At 49.9% G+C, this 19,007-nt stretch overlaps 1 protein-coding gene across 4 annotated transcripts; it reads right to left on the reverse strand.

Annotated features, from left to right (window-relative positions):
• Positions 1-14,552: 14,552 nt before the first annotated feature.
• LOC4324314 (B3 domain-containing protein VP1-like) lies at positions 14,553-18,366 on the reverse strand. 4 transcript variants are annotated; one of them, NM_001428092.1, is made up of 6 exons: positions 16,679-18,366; positions 16,394-16,483; positions 16,076-16,173; positions 15,575-15,621; positions 15,379-15,455; positions 14,553-15,139 (listed from the first exon to the last, which is right to left on the reverse strand). In NM_001428092.1, the coding sequence occupies exons 1-6, from the start codon at positions 18,254-18,256 to the stop codon at positions 14,846-14,848; spliced, it is 2,184 nt and encodes a 727-aa protein (NP_001415021.1). In that variant the 5' UTR covers positions 18,257-18,366; the 3' UTR covers positions 14,553-14,845. The 4 variants fall into 4 exon arrangements, with proteins under 4 accessions (NP_001415021.1, NP_001415022.1, XP_015629311.1 ...); NM_001428093.1 differs by having other exon boundaries at positions 14,553-15,142; XM_015773825.3 differs by having other exon boundaries at positions 14,554-15,139; positions 16,076-16,176; positions 16,679-18,363.
• Between the last annotated feature and the right edge of the window lie 641 nt (positions 18,367-19,007).

Consider the following 19,007-nt stretch of genomic DNA (forward strand, 5'->3'; position numbering starts at 1 on the left):
AAATTGTATTTTTTCCGCGGCTTTTTTAATCCTTTTTCTCTTCCACTTTTCGCGTGTGCTTCTTTTTTTTTTCTTTTTCCTAACGTGTTTTTTTTTTGCGATTTTTTCTACGAGAAGAAATGGATGGAATGAGGCGATGTGGTGTGGTGGTGGTATTTTGGGGGATTTAAAACAATTTTCTGGAGGAGAATAATCGTCGTTGGATTTTAGGATTGGACACGGAGAAGGATTGAAAGAACGGCTTCGTGCGTGGTCGTGGCATTGGAACATGAGGTCGGTGACACACTGACACGGGATGTTAGAGAACAGGTGGTGGTGCCGTGGTGGTAGGCCCTATATAGACTCCATCGTTTGTCATGGAGTTGAGGTAGTGTTTGTAAAGTGCTCCCGGTTTTAAGCTTTAAAGTAGTGCTACTGTTGTTGTAAAAGGTCAACTAACCACTTATAAACGTTGCAGTATGGGTTAGTATAAAATATTATCTCGATCACAAAATATGAAAATATAACCACATTTAAATAGATTGGATCTATCGTACTATGAATCTAGATAGGGGATTTGTATGATTCACCCGTTCAAAGGTTGCTATATTTTGAACGAACGAAGAAGTAATTTAACATAGAGCATGATGATATATGTCACACCACAAACATTTCAGTTCAAATTTTATCTTCACGAGGAAAAACAAGTTCTAAAGAAAAGCTGGAATTGAATGAGCATGGGGGCATGGTACGATGCATGGGATTCGATCTTCGTCAAGAGCATTTTCTTACAACATATTCCATTCGTTTCAATTTGATCGTCACCCATAATAGCCCTACTCCTATTGATCAGCCAATATATAAGCGTGGAACTCGAGCATAGTGGTTGAGGTTAGCTGTTGTAAGCTACGAGATTAGAGGTAGCTTGTATTGTGTTATCTCTGTTTCTTATTGGTGGTTCCCCACTCTTCTCTTGGGCCTTGTATTTCTACACTCAGGTGCCATCTTATCCAAGTAGAAGTGTAGAACTAGGATGCAAGGATGGATACGATCCGAGTGGTCTTGGTCGGGTCAAAGTACGATTGTATTTTTTTTCTTTATCGGGGACTCCTTTATTTTCTACTACGGACTCTAATATAACATACTTGTTTCCGTATATATAGGACTTGGAACATGGTGCTCCCACCGAGGTATGTACACGTATGTAGAATATCCTATATTTAAGAACAGTAAAAAATATTATGTTGACGGGTGATACCCGTAGACCGGATATAAAGGGTATTGGGGTACGTTGGTACAAGGATCTACGTAGTACGACATCAAGCAAACAAAAGACAAGAATTATACTGGTTCAAGAGACAAGAATTATCCAGTTGATGTGGGATTATATGGTAGAAAACACAGGTTACAAAGAGAACAAGGGAACTTGTCGGATCCGGCGAGATTGTAGTCGAGTTGATTCAACTAGCTCTCGGTGACTTGGCTCCTCGTAAGCTCCGGCTTCGTAGGCTGTGGAGATTGTGTTGGCTCTGAGATTCAATGCCTAAACCCTCCCCGGGGGGCCCCTTTTATATCGCAGATCTGGAGGTCTCCACATAGAACTCGGAGATATCAGACCCTATACGATACGCCAACGACCCAGTTCTGCCTAAGTAGGATTCTTCCCATCTGTAGATTCCGTAAAAGGTTTCCTTAGAATATACAGGAAATATCTGCATGCGCGTGGGTATGCCATATCGATATGTAACGTATATCGAAGGGTAAAGGGTATGCCTAACCCGTAACCTTGACAGTAGCCCCCGACTTCTGCTTAAAATGAACTCGTGCAACCATTTGCGACTTCGGGTGTCGAGACTATTGTCATTCCCGGTGCGAGGACCGCGGAGATAGACCGTAGTCGAGCACGCCATTTGAAGCCCAACGGTCACGAGCGAATTTTAAACTGAAGTCCAAAAAACTGCCGCGCGTAACGGGACCAGAAATTTCCGGCGGGCATCTCTCTCTGTTCCCTGGAATTCGCACCGTCGGTAGTGCGCCTATTTAAAGGAATTTTGGGAATCCATTTTGAAGTCCGCCAAATCTGTTAAACACACACCACCTGCAAGCACTCTTTGCCTTCTCCGCCGCCGCAAGAAACCCTAGTTCATCAACCTAGGCTCGTTTTCCGGCGACCTTCGATCAGCAACGGACCTCGGCAAATCGGCTTCCACCAGTGCAACGTTGAAGAAACTCCAGGAGGATGGCGCTCTTCCTGGCCGTGGAACCATGGAGAGTGAAGCAGGAGGTACTAATCCTCAGCCCATCTTGGGTCGCATGGTTGCGATCGAAGATTATGTTCTCTGCGGTTTTCTCCCTCCTCCTTCCGAATTTCTTCTCCTGGTTTTGAATTTCTATGGTCTTTCTCTTCTCCATTTGAACCCCAATTCCATCGCCTTCCTTAGCATCTTTGTGCATCTTTGCGAGGCGTACATCGGGGTAGAGCCTTTCCTTGATCTTTTTCGCTTTTACTACGAACTGCGTTGGATGGAATCCAACAGGGTATCTGGTTGCGTCGGGTTCCGACTTCGGGATGGCCTGAAGTCGCGTTACATTCCCTTCCAGTGCCCTTCTTCTCGCAGCAAGTGGAGGAATAGGTGGTTTTATCTTGAGATCAAGGACTCGAACCCTGTCTTCGTGGTTCCCGGAGATCAACCGGACAAGATTCCGTCTTGGACCGCCAAGCCCCCCTTGACCCCCTCTCTTCAGTCGTTTATTGACATCATCGACGATCTCCGAGTACGGGGGTTTTTCGGGATATGAAGTCGTTGCAGACTTCGTTGGTAGGTGGATCCAGCCGCTTCAGGCTCGGGCCCATCCAGCTTATAACTATTCCGGGCCAAAGGACGTGACCCGAGTTTCTCCTCGGGGTATCTTTCTCGCATTCATCTTGACATACTTGTGTTCGCATTCCTCTTGACTTATCGTAGGATGGTTCTCGATTAACAGGTCTGAGCGGCGAAACCGTGGAGCGTCGCGTCGGCCAAGTGATGATCAGCGACCCGACCACGGCGAGTGACATCCCTGTGCCCCTTTGTGAAAAGGGGGCAGCAGAACGTGATGAAGCCATCAACGTAAGTATATTCGATGAATATCCCGCATTCTCCTTTCGAAATCACTTTATGACTTGATTGAGCGTAGGCCCTTCCTTTGACTGATATCATCGGACCGCTCACGGACCATCAGGTGGCGTCATCTCTGAAAGTGAAGGTCGTCAAGGAGGTATCTGATGCTGCCACCACTAGCGGTGGCAATGTTCCAACAAAGCCGAGGAAATTCTCGTCTGTAAGCGGACAATGTCGCAAGGTGTCGACCCCCTCGGTAATTTATTTTGTTGTTAAATCATGCAGCAAGAAGGATTTTTCCTTACTTTGCGTTGATTGTATTCCAGGCCTCAGATGCGTCTCCCCCACCTCCACGACGACAACGCATTGTGACGATCGGCGAGAAGTAAGTAGATGAATTCTTGAATCCCCGCGCTTCTTATTTGATTGTTGTCTGACTCGTGGTCGTCCTGTAGGGAGGCGCGGGCAAAGGCTGCGCAAGCCAAGTCCGGAGGAGCTTCCAGTGCGTCGCCCGTCGTGGCCTCGACGGATGTCGTGCCCGCAGCCGGGAGCCGGGAGGCGACGCCTAGTGGCCCCGTCAGCGACCCCGCGGCAGGTCGTGATCTACCAGTTGCAGTCCTCACCTGGGAGGAGCTCCAAGTCGAGATGGGGCGCCTCCTCGAAGCCGGTGCTCGCAGCATCGGCCGCGAAATTGCGGAGGCGAGGTCGGAAGCGGCGACGGTGAACGTGCGTGCTGACAGACTGGTGCGCGAGTTGGCTGAAGCCCGTGAAGACCTCACGAAGATGAGGGAGTTGGCGGCTGGCAACGAGCGACAACGGAAGGGGCTTGAGGACCGAATGTCGGAACTCGGGAACAACCTATCTGAGATCTGGGGCTCGTTGAGGGTCACCTACACCGGCCTTCACCAGCTCGCTGGGGAATGCGGCGTCACGTCCACGATCCCGGCGAATCCCGATGAGTTTTCGCTGACCTCCTCTCTCGCGGAACTGGCGACGGCAATGGGGGAAATCCCCTCCAAGCATGCGGCCAGGATTGCGGAGGAGACGTCAAACGGAATCTACACCGGGGCGTGTCATGTCCTCGCGTGTGTAAGGCTGTCGCGTCCTGAACTCGATCTGCGCGAGATCTTGGACCAGGGGGCGGCCAGCGACACGCGTAAGGAGGTGATGGAAGAAGTCGGTGATCTGGGGGAGTCTGTTCTCCCCCTTTTTGAAGAGTAGGACTTCTTGTATTTCCTAGATAATGTGTAAAACTCGAACTCTGACCGCCTTTGTGAGTGCGATTACTATCCCGGCTTACTTTGGTATGCTGACCTCGGGAACTTTTGTCCTCTTGTAGAGATATTGATGACGAGGATGTCCAGCAGCGCGGGCAGCCCGAGTCACTGGCAGTAATTCCGGTACTCGAGTTTGAACCACACGTCTCGCCTGACCATGTGGATCAACCCCTTGATATAGAGGGAAGGATGGCGACGACTTCCTCAGGTTAGTAGTCCCTTCACCCCTTAATGCCCATCTGACTAGGTCAGCCATGTTCCCGAAAGAGATGTACAGCTCGACTTAGTGATTATCACGTTTAGCAGATCTCGAGGGTGCCCTTGCTAGCCAAGATCGTCGTATCCAATACTGGAAGCGAAGTTTGAAGTGGCGGAGCTCGAGAGAACCATGCTGGCCGTGAAGAAAGAGCAGGCTGTGGAAACGCTCCGAGGCCGTGAGGTATGGTTTAACTCGTACTTGAAGAGTTGCTGCACATCCATGGCCAGAGTATGCAGGGAGCTTCGAGTAGTCCGCGGAGATCCCGATGAGTCGGCGGCCAGGTACATCTCGTGGCTTAATGGGGCCTGTGCCCAACTCGATGGAATCGGTAAGCGTATCGACGAGGCCTTGAAGCAGGAGTGTCGTCGATCGAGCCGATATGCCGGGGGGCATGTGTTGGCTTGCCTACGAGATCATCGCCCGCACCTGGACCTCGAACATCTTCGTGAGGGTTTTGCTCGTTCTCGGAGGGCTCCGGCGGAGATAGACCATCTGGCAAGGTCAATGTCGTTCTCCCATCTTAGCGACGAATCTGCTTAGTGCTGCCATGCATCCGGTTAGCTTTTGTACCTCCTTGAGTCTTGTAGGCGACTTCATGTTCTCGATTGCCTTGATCTTCTCGGGGTTTGCTTCTATCCCTCTGCCAGAGACAAGGAATCTGAGCAGCTTGCCCGACGGTACTCCGAACATGCACTTCTCAGGATTGAGCATGAGGCGATATCGTCGGAGGTTGTCGAACGTTTCCCGCATATCGTCAATCAATGAGTTGCCTGTCTTGGTTTTGACAACGATGTCGTCGACGTAAGCCTCGACATTGTTGCCAAGCTGGTTGCTAAGTGCGCCCTGGACCGTGCGCTGGAAAGTATTCCCAGCTGTTATCAGTCCGAACGGCATCTTAACATAGCAAAATACCCCAAATGGCGTGATGAATGCTGTCTTCTCTTCGTCCTCTTTTGCCATGCTGATTTGGTGGTAGCCAGAGTAAGCGTCGATGAAGCTCAATAACTCGCAACCGGCTGTTGAATCCACCAGTTGGTCTATTCGAGGAAGTGGAAAGTGATCCTTGGGGCACGCCTTGTTGAGGTCGGTGAAGTCGACACTCATTCTCCATTTTCCGTTGGCCTTCCGCACCATGACTGGATTGGCTAGCCACTCTGGATGAAGTACTTCTCTGATGAAGCCAGCTTTGAGAAGTTTGTCGAGCTCTTCTCGTATGGCTTGTTTTCGGTCTGGTGCAAATCTCCGCAGTCTTTGCTTTACTGGCTTGGCATCGGGTCGCACCATGAGTTTGGGCTCAATCACCTCCCTGGGGACCCCCGGCATGTCGGACGGCCGCCAAGCGAACACGTCGGCATTGTCGCGGAGGAAGGTGATGAGTGCGAGTTCCTATTTCTCGTTTAGTGTCGCCCTGATCTTGACGGTCTTATCGGGGTTGGCACTGGAGAGTGGAACAATCTTGATGGCGCCGTCTGGTTTCGGCGTCTTGTTTGTCTTGGTCACTTTCTTGGGTGGCTCAGTCGTGGCGGGTGGACTGGGCGTTTGCTCGACCATGTCGAGGCTCCGCTTGTCACATTGCACCGCCAGCTTTGCGTTCCCCTGAATAGTGATTGTTCCCTTCGGTCCCGGCATCTTAAGCACTTGATATGCATAATGAGATGCGGCCATGAACTTCGCAAGTGTAGTTCTCCCGATGATGGTGTTGTAAGCTGTATCGAATTCAGCAACATCAAAGGTGATCTGTTCTGTTTGGAAGTTGTTGGCTTGGCCGAAAGTCACGGGCAACGTAATCTTGCCCAAAGGTCTGGACGATGATTGGGGAGTAATTCCATGGAAGGGTTGATCAGTTGGTGTCAACTCGTTTTGTGGAATTCCCATCGCGTCCAAAGTGCTGGCGAAAAGAAGATTGATTGAGCTGCCACCGTCAATGAGAACTCGCGCTACCTTGATGTTCCGAATAGTAGGTTCGACCACGATCGGATATCGTCCTGGGATAACGGCGGTCTTGGGGTGGTCTTCTTCCGAGAACTCTATCTTCTGCTCAGACCACTTCATCTTGGGTGTAGCCCCCTGTCATGTCGAACAGACTTCATGTTCCACTTTCTTGTATTCTCGCTTGGAGGAGTACGTTGTGGAACCGCTGAAGATGTGTGAGACGTGGAGGTCGGAGTCTGGATACGCTAAGTCCGGTTCGTGAGGAGCCGTCTCTTCGTTCGTCTCGACAACGCGTACTCGCTTGCCTTTTTCAAATGCCATGTGCTTCTCGAGCGACTTTTTGAAAACAAGGCAATCTTCCAGAGAATGTCTGTCCGTCTTGTGTATGGGGCACCATGATTTCGTTGTGTCACTGCTTTGTGGGTCTGGGCGTTTGGGAGGGTTCGCGTATTCTGCTGCGAGGACTTCCGCTTGAGCTTTCCTTTTCCCGTTTTTGCGATTTTTCTTCTTGCTTGACTCAGATGTGTCCATGGCTGGTTTCTTCTCTCCCCCGGTCTTCGGCCTATCGTTCTTGCGTCTTAGCGCATCATCAGCGTGGGCGCATCGCTCAACGATCTCGAATAATCTCCGAGTGGTTGTGATGCGTCTTGTCGCCAACTCCTGGGTAGTGTAGCGATCTCTGACACCGGATTTGAAGGCGCGAATTACAGAAGCATCGATGATTTCAGGAATTGTGTTTCTGCACTCGTTGAAACATCGAACGTATTCCCTCAATGATTCACTCTAGTTCTGTGTCAACGCGTGTAGGTCGTCTTCGATCGCGTGGCGCTTGTATGTTCCTTGGAAATTGGCGATGAATTGTTGCCACAGGTCTGCCCACGAAGAGATTGAGTAGGGAGGAAGATGCATCAGCCATGAACGTGCAGAACCCTTCAACATGGTCGGTAAATAGTTTGCTAACGCGTTGTCGTCTGCTTCGGCAGCATAGAGTACTGTGGAGTAGACTTGAAGAAACTCCTCTGGGTCGGTGCTCCCATCATACTTTTCTATTGCTCCGGGTCAGAATCTCTCAGGCCATCGGACATCACGTAAGGAACGACCGAAAGCCCTACACCCAGCGTTGGGGGCGGTGGGTTGCCGGCGGTCGTGTGTCCTTCGTGGATGTCTGTCTGACGATGAGGAGGAGGCGGATGATGACGATGACGATGGGTCGCTTGGTTCCGGTGTACGATTACGAGGATGACGGCCTGGATCTCGACAATCCTGTCGTCGTCTTCCGCTGTTGTCTCGGCGCCGATCTCCATCGTCGTCGTCGATACGGCGGCGACCATGACCAGTATTGTCTGGCACCCGTCGTTCGCGATCGTTGTGATCGTGGTGGTTGTCGTGGTCCCGGTCCTCGTTTGAGCGATTTCCTCGATTTCCGTTATCATGGCGCCGTGAAGAGACATGACGCCGAGAGCGATTCACGTTGTCTCGTGTGCGTCGTGCTTCCCGGCGGCCGTTGATTTGATCTCGAAGATCGCCAGTGCCGCGAGGTGGAGGGGTAGCTTGTTGAGGTGATTCCCTCCGTTCCGGATCTTCACCATTGGCCTCTCCAGTTGGTGGCTGCTCCTGGTGTGCTGCGGTAGCGGCTTCTTCAAACGCGTTGCTGAGGTTAGTCACCGATTCTCGTAGACGTTCTGTCCAACGCTCGAGGTCAACGTTCAGAACGGGATCGTAAGGAGTTTCCCTCAGTATCGCTTGAACGGCCCTGATGTGCTGGGCTGGAGTAGTCGATTGATTCCCCGCTTCTGTGTTGGCGTGCGCTGACGTGCCAACGTCATCGATAGCCAATACCTCCCGCGGCGCGCTCGTTGTCGATGACCCATAGTCCTCAAGGAGATGTAAGACCGATGGTTCGTGAGGATCGATATCGATTACCCCAACGAATCAATCTGAAGTTGGAGTCGCTCCTTGTTCCTTGCCGTTATCCCTGATGGGGATATATGACTTAGGAGACTGAGCTTTCATGGCGCCGAGAAAGACTTTGCAGCTCGAGAGGACATGATTCTTTGTCTTGTGAATAGGACAATAGACATCCCGAGTTGGAGAAGTACGCTGAATTCCACGTTCTTTGCAGGCGCGAATTTCAGCACGGACGTTGAGGAAAACCCAGCAATCTTGCAGGGTGTGTTTCTTGGTTTTGTGGATAGGACACCAAGACCTTGTGGCTTCGTAAGTCATCTTTGTCGGCTCGTGGTTCATGTCGGAAGGACAAGGTTTGGCCGTATCAGAATCCTTCTTGAGCTTGGATGTCATCGATATTCCGTTCTCCGTCTCGACGGGAGGATTTTTCGACATGGAATCGCCTTGGTTCGTAGCCACTGCGTTCTCGTCTCCGGTCATTGGAGGACCGGTTGAGATCGGTGTCGTGGTGTAAACCGGGAAGACGATTTCGCCGACTTGAGTCCATACCAGCATTGTTGAAGCAGGGAGTACTTGGCTGAGGCTGGTGCTGACGTTGTTGTCGACGAAGCTGGATGACATAGTAGTAGAACCTTGAGTACCAAGGACCCCTACCTGGCGCTCCACTGTCGACGGGTGATACCCGTAGACCGGATATAAAGGGTATTGGGGTACGTTGGTACAAGGATCTACGTAGTACGACATCAAGCAAACAAAAGACAAGAATTATACTGGTTCAAGAGACAAGAATTATCCAGTTGATGTGGGATTATATGGTAGAAAACACAGGTTACAAAGAGAACAAGGGAACTTGTCGGATCCGGCGAGATTGTAGTCGAGTTGATTCGACTAGCTCTCGGTGACTTGGCTCCTCATAAGCTCCGGCTTCGTAGGCTGTGGAGGTGGTGTTGGCTCTGAGATTCGATGCCTAAACCCTCCCGGGGGGGGCCCTTTTATATCGCAGATCTGGAGGTCTCCACATAGAACTCGGAGATATCAGACCCAGTTCTGCCCGAGTAGGATTCTTCCCATCTGTAGATTCCGTGAAAGGTTTTCTTAGAATATACAGGAAATATCCGAATGCGCGTGGGTATGCCATATCGATATGTAACGTATATCGAAGGGTAAAGGGTATGCCTAACCCGTAACCCTGACATATTATTTAAAAGATATTTTACATGTATGATTTACAAAGTGGATCATATATAATAGACTTACTACCGTAAACGTGTGGATAGCCAAATGGGTCGCCCGACTCGGCCCGAGCACAACCAGGCCGAGGCTGAGTTCAGTCAAGTCGGCACGACCTGACCTACACACCAGGACGGGCCATGCCCGTCCAAGTGTTGCACCAACAGCCCATGAACGACTAGAAGGCACGAAAGCCCACCATGCTCCTCCTTGGAAAAAGTCTATTTTGTCTCCCTGATCTCTTTGGGCCAACTCTCATATGGCTCAAAATAAGTATATTTTGAATCCCTCATCTCTTTGAGCCGTGTCGAGCCAGCCCATCGCGCCGAGGCAGAGGCCCAAGCACGACCCAAAGGTCTGGTCGGGCCAACAAGGGCCTGACTGCTTGGGCCAGGCCCAAACCCATGCCATTGGCCGAGCCGTCGGGCCTAGGGCGTTTTGGTCAACTATACTTCTTTCCACCCGATGTACTTTGATTTTTTTTATTTTTAATATATTTTTGAAAATAAACTATTTGAAAACTTATTTTCAGCTCTGAACCTTTTTAGCTTGCCATTTTAACTGACATGGTAGGACAACGTTTTGGCACTTTCAACAGTGGCGTATGGTAATGGCAGTGAAGGGAGAAAATAAATCGCGGATGGCAATGGCCAAAAGATTTATTTTTAAAAGTAAGATTTTCATAGGGTTTGTTTTAAAATTTTTAGTTAATAATGGTTAGAAAAAAGATCGAGCTACTTAGCCAAGCCTCATAAATTCTGCTCTGTTTTCTCCCTTTAGTGAATATACTAGTAGCAGCTAGCAGAGCTCCTGTTTGTCTTATGAAAAAGAAAAAAGAACAGAGAAACATCCGCAAATGTAACATGGCAAGTTTCGGTGTGAAACGAGTTCAATAGGTTAATAAAAGGACCAATTGGATAAATTTGACATAAGAACGGTTATGGTCGTATACTAAACCAAGTGCTAGCCCGTTAATTAATTTGGTCAAACGCATGCGTGTAAGTACTATGGGAAGATGCTCTCTCAAAAAAAAAGTACAACGAGAAGATAAGTTTGGTGATAAGCCAGCTCAATGCATGCATACGAACTTTGATGCCGAAAAAAACCTTATCAAATTGTCAAAATTTTGGTATAGTGACTGGCAGGATTTCTTATATAGTCACTTTTTTGACAACTTTACCAAAATTTGATAAGGTTGAAAATGGCATCAAAGTTAACAGGCCCGAAAATTCCCATTAGTGGCTCTTTACTGAACCAGTGTTTTTCTAATGTTGACTTCTTTTCCTCGACTCAAAACGATAACTTCCTCATTTCTTATTACTACATATTCTCGAACTGCTAAAATATACATCTTATATAAAAATCGTTGTACATAAAATTTTTTAATAAATAAATAAATAATATTTCTAATATATAATATTTAATATGTAAACAATCATGCGCTAATGATATGTTCCGTTTGGGAGCCACAAATAGCTCTAGCCAAACTACATTCGAATTAGGACTAACAAACTTTATATAGCGAGGTTCACATAGGTCGACTCAATCTGTACGAATACAAACAGGAGCTCATGCATTCCTACAGAAGAGTGTCCTAGTCTCTTCTCTGATCTCTCTTGTACATCTGATCCTCTACATTTTTTTAAAAAAAAAAAGCAGTGTAACTTCCGGCTCGAAAGGAGCTCCCTAGCCGTTGTTGCCGCTGCCTTCCCAAACATCTTCTCCGCCGATGCCGCTAATGTTGTTGTCAAGCTACGGTGGCGGTGGCGGTGGCTCTCTCTCTCTCTCTCTCTCTCTCTCTCTCTCTCTCTCTCTCTGCCGCCCAACAACATCACGAAGCAGATAAGGTCAAAACTCGGCCATCAAAATACAAATTGGATTGGACTACGTTGGCTTCGCTGCCATGTCCAACATTACTTGTCATGGTTGCCTAAAGCCCTCATCACTAGGTGTGATGCAAAATTGATTCAATCTGGTCGTGCTTGCCATGGCCGTTGGAGGATGGTTGTTGGCTTTGTTTAAAACTGAGCATTTGATGCTTCCTTCCTCCATGTTTCAAATAGAAAGTGTTTCTTCCATTCACCTGATAGAGGCAAATAAAGGAGGCCAAAGCTCCATCCTGATGGCTACACTTTGATACTATTTGGTCTTTGTCGTTGGTGACCATATGAGGATGCATGCTACTCAGGTGGTGTCGTGGCAACCTCCATTTTGATCGGGAAGATTGGTCAGCGATTGTTGAAATCGGTTTAGAAGATCCATCTTTGATTTTTTTTATGGTAGCAGTTAATTTCTTGTCCATGGTGCACTCGCTTTAACTAGAAGGTGGTACAGAGTGCAAGCAACAATGACTCCAGGGTGAAAACCTTGAGATGTAATCTAAATTCAGCAGTGTCAGCTCTTGTTTGTCATCTCATCGTTGAAGGTGTCGTTTGAAGTGTTGGATAAAAATCCAGCCCTATTTTTGGATGACAATGTGGTAGACAGGGGCCAAGTCGTTCTCGAAGGTGCTTGGATCCGAGTAGGTGCATAATACCGAGGTTTGTTTTCGTTACGGAATTGCTAAAAAATCGTGCGATAGTTTTTTTCAAAGAAATTTGTCAACGCGCTTTAACTAGAAGGTGGTACAGAGTGCAAGCAACAATGACTCCAGGGTGAAAACCTTGAGATGTGATCTAAATTCAGCAATGTCAGCTCTTGTTTGTCATCTCATTGTTGAAGGTGTCGTTTGAAGTGTTGGATAAAAATCCAGCCCTAAATCGATCCCGCCACCTTCATTTCACTCAGGTGTCTCATTTACCACCAAGCTAGCATTGTTTTTGTGTTCCAAACCCAGTTACGTACAACTTCCAGGGTGTAGTTACAATGTAATTGCTTCGCAAAAAAAAAAGTTACAATGTAACTGGGGTGTAGCTAGACATTTTTTTGCCTTAAAATCTGTTGACAGCGCTATAGGTAGACCCTTGGTAATGTGTGTTGAGTTGCTCCAAGATAATCTATGTCTGTCTTCGCCTTCCCCCCCCCCCCCCCCCCCATTCCCATTACCCAAAAAAAGTTGTATCTCCTAGCTTCTCACCAACTAAAATGCAGATATCATAATTTGAATATGGTAGATGGAGTTATATTTTCACGACTTTATCATCGCACCAGTGATGTTTTCCCCTTCCGATTGTCCACTCGATGCATATGCCATGATAAGATCCGCTTTCCACTTTTTCTCTGGGGGATGAATAAACCTTCCATATATGTCCCAATGTAAGGTATAGCTATAGCTAGAAACCATGCGCACGAACGAAATTAAGAAACGAACGCACAAGAGGACAGGGCACCAATAGTACGTACCACACCACTACCAATCATTACAAAAACATATCATAATGTAGGAAAAGCTACAAAATATATACACTAATTAATAGCATCTATAATGTTGTCCCTGTAGATATCTGCATTATGTTCGCGCAACAGCGCACCACGGGATCCAGAAAGAAATTCGCCGAAACAGGCACATCATTGCCTTATCCTTCACGAACACAACACACACCTAAGCCTCTAGATAGCTATATCCGTCTATCGCTCTACCTATCCTGTCCCCTTCTTTCCTTCCTCCCATAAAAAAACAAGGAAACAAACAAAAAACCAAAAGGGAAAAAAGTGGAAAAAAGAGAAAGGCAGAAGGTCCATCAACATCTGGTCGCTCGATGGGGTGATCGATCAAGCGCACACAGTTCCAATCATGCATGTGACTAATGTCTACGCGACGAGGCTCTGCAGTGCGCGCGGGCAGAAGCTAAGGTTAAACCCTGTTTGGTAGAGCTACAACTCCTAAATTTTGCTTCAGGAGTTGAGTCTGGAGTGAAGTTATAGAGCTATCTAAACCCAACTCCACATCTCTAATTTATTTTGTGAGAGAACTCCACCCAGCTCCGATCACATTTTAAGTGGAGCTTAAACTGTTTGGCTGAGCTCTAACTCCAGGAGAGATGGAGCTAGAGCTGTGCCAAACAAACCCTTAATATTATGAGAAGTTAGTATAGTTAAGAATTTGGAGAAGCTGACAAACCAAGCTTCCAGTTTTTGTGTCAATTTCTAGATTCTACTGCTGTAGTTTTTTAGAATCCGGATAAAAATTTAAAATCTGAACTGTTTAAAAAAAATTTCAGTAGCTAGAGATTCTACGAGAAATTACGGCTGACAGAAGCTCCCAATCAAACCCGAGATAAGATGAGAAGATGCGGGGTTACGTGGCGTTGTGAGAGAGAGAGAGAGCCTCGAAGCGGGGCCAACTAGTTTATCATAAAACCGAGCGTGCCATATCGCCTTGTTTCCACAAGCCCTTAGCACATGGCGCGCTCTCGTCGCTCCAGCCTGGCAGAGTGAGGCGAAGACAAGAGATCAGAATTCAGAAGCAGCTAGCTCTCCACCAAACAGGCTACTCTTTTACTTTAGCTTGGTTAATTTCGTCCAGATCAAGAATCTTGCTAGGTGGAGAGATGCACCACCAGGAATCAATTAACCTGTGCAAGGGGTTAGTCAAACTCAAACAGCTTGGGCGGGTCATGATGAGATCATGCATCCTTGGTCCATGGAAATTTGGCCATGCATGCATGTGCAGGCTTGTAATATTCTAGACACATGCATGCAGGGATGGTCAATGTTTTTGATAGCATATGCAGCCGAAATGCCGAAATTAATACTATATACTCTAGCTAGCCGAGATGGGTTTTTTTATGTGCTAGTATTAGTAGATCCACACAAAATATGCATGTAAATCCTAACCAGATGCTCGGCTAACCACGCAGAAAGAAAAAAAAAAAAGGTAGTAACTATATTAAAAACATGATCCTATGTCTGCTTGTTAGCCGCAATGGACACGACGATTAAGGTAATTAATTAATTCCATAATTCGATGCATGTACAGGACGACGACACACTACAGGGGTTCAACGATGAACAACCAAACCATGCGTACTTAAGCGTCACTGGTACGGGGACTACGGGTTACTGATCAAATATCATCCCTAGCTAGCGCTACGATTCACATGCACAACTTAATTAATTTTTTTAGGAGGTTTTACCATCGGTTATAATACGGAGCTAGCTAGCTAATAATTAACCTTCAAATGGACTGAAGCTTGCTGCTGCTGCTGTCATCTGTTTCTTCAGATGCTAACCGCCATCTGGCTCATGGAGGCGGCGGCGGCGGCCTCCTGGCGAGAACGCCGCACGCCGTGCGGGGACTTGCCCTTGCAGCCGCCGCCGTCAGCCTTGCCTGCCGCCGCCGCCGCTGCGGCTTCGGCACTGTCATCGCCGCCGGTGCCGTCCTCGGCGCCGGCGGCCTTTGTATTGGACGAGACGCCGGGTTTCTCCGGCGAGCCATGCTTATGCTTACCTACCGCCCCCGACGAGTTGCCTTGCTCCTGCGCCGCGCGCCTCACCTTCACACCACGTATCAGCTGCTAATAATTAAGAGATAAATTAAGATTACGGTTAATAATTAATTAGCTGCTGCTTGCAGAAATTAACAGAAGTACTCCATAAACAAAGATACTGCCAAACTGGTCATCCGAATTAAAGACAAACAGTGGCATGCAGCAACTATATATAGCTTATTGGCACTCAAAATCACATCCAACTGAGTTGAGTTAAAGAGTACTCGAAAGAAGTGGGAAGGGCAATGATGGATGAACATTACATATTTGCCTGACTTGATATCGGAGTAGATCACAATGAAATCACCCTCCTGCAGCTCGTTTGAACGAACAAAATCACCTGAAAAAACATATGACAACGATTAATCAACAATACTTGAGAGCCACAAATTAAGGATGGAAGTTATTGGCATGGCTTGTGACTGTAAAATTTGAATAATTCAAAAGTTTGCTATTCACCTGTGTTTTCGAGAAGATACATCCTGCTTTTGTTGTTGGGCCAAAACCTGTGTTCATGAAAATCAATATCCATTAATGTCAGTGAATCAAAATCTAAGCCATCATGTATTCGAATAACTTGTGCATATATAATATTGCCAATGGAAATAATTAAATTAATTAATCAAAAACATGAGCTCAGCAGAACCAGCAAAAATCATATGCATAATGTTAGTACTGAAAACAGCAGGAAAAGATCACTTTTATTTTTTTGTTGTATGCACTTGAGCATCAACATAGAACACGATGAATGCATGCTCCTATTTGACTCCCAGATTCCAATGATATGTTCGTATGACCCACTTGCCCAATTGGGAAAGGGACCATCCCATAGTCATTTACTATTTCTGGTTCAGAGGTTTCTATCCCCTCCCAATTAACAAAGAAGCAAGTGGACTTAAACAAGCTTAATAAGCAATCCCAAATCATGCTTGATGCTTCGATCGAATGTTGATTACTCACCGGTACCGCATGTTCCACACCTGAGACGTCCCGATGTCTTCCATGGGGATGGAGACACCATCCCTCGTCTTCAGCTCCGGCAGGTGAACCTCTGCTTCCTTCTGAAACCATCCACAGATCAAGAAAGGGGAGACTTTTTAGTTCTACCATGATCGGAAATGTGAAGAGAAGGTTCAGGCAAATTCCGTCTTTGATTAGGGGAGAAACATCAAGTATGTGAGTGTGTGCAAGTGGGATCCTTCCATGGAATGGATTTGTGCCAAGTGGGGTAGTGGATTTGGAAGGAGAAGGTGTTCGAGATGGTGGTGACTGTCTCACTTTGGGGAGCACGATGCGGCCGAGGCTCCCGACGTCGCTCTGCTTCAGCACCTTCTGCAGCAGGAACCGCAGGTTCTTGTCCGTCTTCGCCTGCAGCAATCCAATCGATGCCGTTTAATTAGCTAGGTTGATAAATATTGGAGATTCTATCCCTGGACAGCGATGTGAGTGAGTGAGTTTTGAGTGTGTGGAGTGTGTGTGAGGAGGAGAATCGAGTTCTCACTCGCGTGAGATCCTAGCTATGGTGGATAGCGATTGATGTCAATCGTCTGCATGCATGCACACCTGCCGCTTCTCTGAAGCCGTCGAGCGCTGAAGGCTCTCCGCTCCGGCCGTCGCCGCCGCCTGCGGCTTCGGCTTCGGTTTCTCCGGCGAGGGTTTCGGCTGCTTCGACGTGGCGGGAGGAGGATTGGGCTTGTTTGATAGGGGATTCTGGATGATCTGGGCCGCCGGCGGCCAGATGCCCCAGCTCCGGCAGCCGGCCGACGACGGGGTGACCGGCGCCGAGTGCGCGGCGCGAGGGGAGGGCTCCTGTGGATGGCCGGAGATGTGGATCTGGCTCAGGTTGAGCTGCTGGCTACGTTGCTGCTGCAGGCAGGAGAGGCGGCGCTGCCTCGCCATCCGCTTCTTCCGGGCCTCCTTTGTCGAGGACGGCTCGACTCCGGCGAGGCGTGGAGAGCACATGGCGTGGCCGCCGGAGTACTGCCCGGGGAATCCGGCGGTGAACGGCGGTGGCACGACCGACGGCATGGTGTAGGAGCTCGTGGAGGAGACGGGGAACGGCGCGAATTGCTGCGGCCAGGCCATGTTCCCTCCGCCCGACGCATGCATGTCGCCCGCCGCCGCCGCGGTCGGCGGGGAGAACGGCTGGCTGCTCACGACCACGCTGCTCTTGCTGCAGCTCTGCTGGAAAGGGAACGGGCCGGCGGCGCCTGGGTACATGGCGTCGCCGCCGTACGCGGCTGGCGGCGTGAAGGCCTGGTAGGGCATCCAGGATGTGGCGGCGGCGGAGCCCATCTCCTGGCCACCGGAGGGGAACTCGTAGCCGGGGTTTGCGCCGGGGCTGGGGAGCTGAGGGTCCGACGACGCGGCGCCGTCGTCAATCGCCGTGCGGGGGCGCTTCTTCTGGAGGTGGTGGTTCTGCACCCAGGTGAGGATGAGCTTGAGCAGCTGCATGGTGCCCTGGCGCCCGCCGCCGAGCCGCGCGGCCGCCGCCTCGATGGTGGATCGGCGGAGGCGGATGCTGCGGAGGTCGTCGGCGGAGATGTACTCACGGTTGCTCGTGAGCCACTCCATGAAGAACGCCGGCAGATCGTCGGGCGCATCACTCCCCTCCATGCATGCGTCGCCGGCGTCGTCTCCTCCCCCGGCCGCCTCCATCACCGCCTTCGTATCGCCGTCGCCGGTACAGTCGTCCGCCTGATGCGGTTGCCCGGACATGGCGTCCTCTATCATCATGCCAACGTCGTCCGGGAACAGCGGCTGCTCGGCCTCCCACGGGACGGACAGCGACGCGAGGTCGAGGAGCTGGTCTATGTCGGCGAGCTCACCAAACCCGTCCGCCGCCGAGGCCGGCTCGGACGGCTCACCGCCGCAACCCCCTCCCGCCGCGGTGGTGAAAGCGCTGGACGAGTTCGACGACGACGACGACGAGAAGGTTGAGCTTGACGGGGAAGAAAGGCACGGGAAGTCCGGGAGCAACGGGAAGGTATCGTCAGCGAAAAAGACGTCATCCCTCGCCGCCTCACCCCTGATCTCCGCCGCCGGGGCCTTCCCCCGTCCGCCGCCGCCGCCGCCGCCGCCACCCTGCTTCCCCGGGTTCCCGTGCGAGTGCGGCGCCGACGAGCCGGCGGAGGCGTCCATGCAGAGTGGAGGCGGGCGGGGGGCGGAGAGCGCGAGATGTAGGCGAGGCGGGGGGTTTGGCTTTGTTTGTCTGTGTGCGTGTAGGTGTGGAGGTGGGTGCAGTTACTGAGAAAGGAGACGAACAGGAGAAGCAGCGGGAGGTGGAGGGTGGGAGAGTAGAGAGAGAAGAGATGCGGCTGCGGCCCACACGTGGCGGCCGCCGAGGGCTGTGGGAAGCGCTCCACCGCCCACGCCAGCCTCTCCTCAGCGACCGTACCTTTCGCCCCCCGCACGGCACGGCCACGTCCCACTGACCCGTGGGCCCCACATTTCCTCTGGGCCCACTTATCATTGCTGGGGGCTGCGTTTCTGGTGGGTGGGGTTCCCCTTTTTTTTCCTGAGTTGTAACGGTCAATGACAGTGGGGCCTACGTGTCAGTGGGAAGTACGGGATTTCGGCGCGTGCTGGTTTTGACCGCCGCGGCAGAGGGGGAGGGAGAGGAGCGTTCTTGCCTGTGGTCCAATGACATGTGGGACCCAAAAGGAAAACCATAGAGTGGTAGGGTCGTGTGCGCGTAGCGATTTATGCGCGCCGTAGGATGTCCGTGTCGCGTCCGCGCCGACTAAGGGGCTACGCGTCCGGTGTTTCCGAGCCGTCCGATCCGAACCACCGCGTGATCGAACGGACGCCATCTTCGGGAGGAGACCTGTGTGCTGTCTGGATTAGGAATATGGGGTGCGTTTTTTCTACGCGCACGTACGAAACCTACACG

Source organism: Oryza sativa, chromosome 1 (assembly GCF_034140825.1).
Source record: "Oryza sativa Japonica Group chromosome 1, ASM3414082v1".
NCBI classification, from domain to species: Eukaryota; Viridiplantae; Streptophyta; class Magnoliopsida; order Poales; family Poaceae; genus Oryza; species Oryza sativa.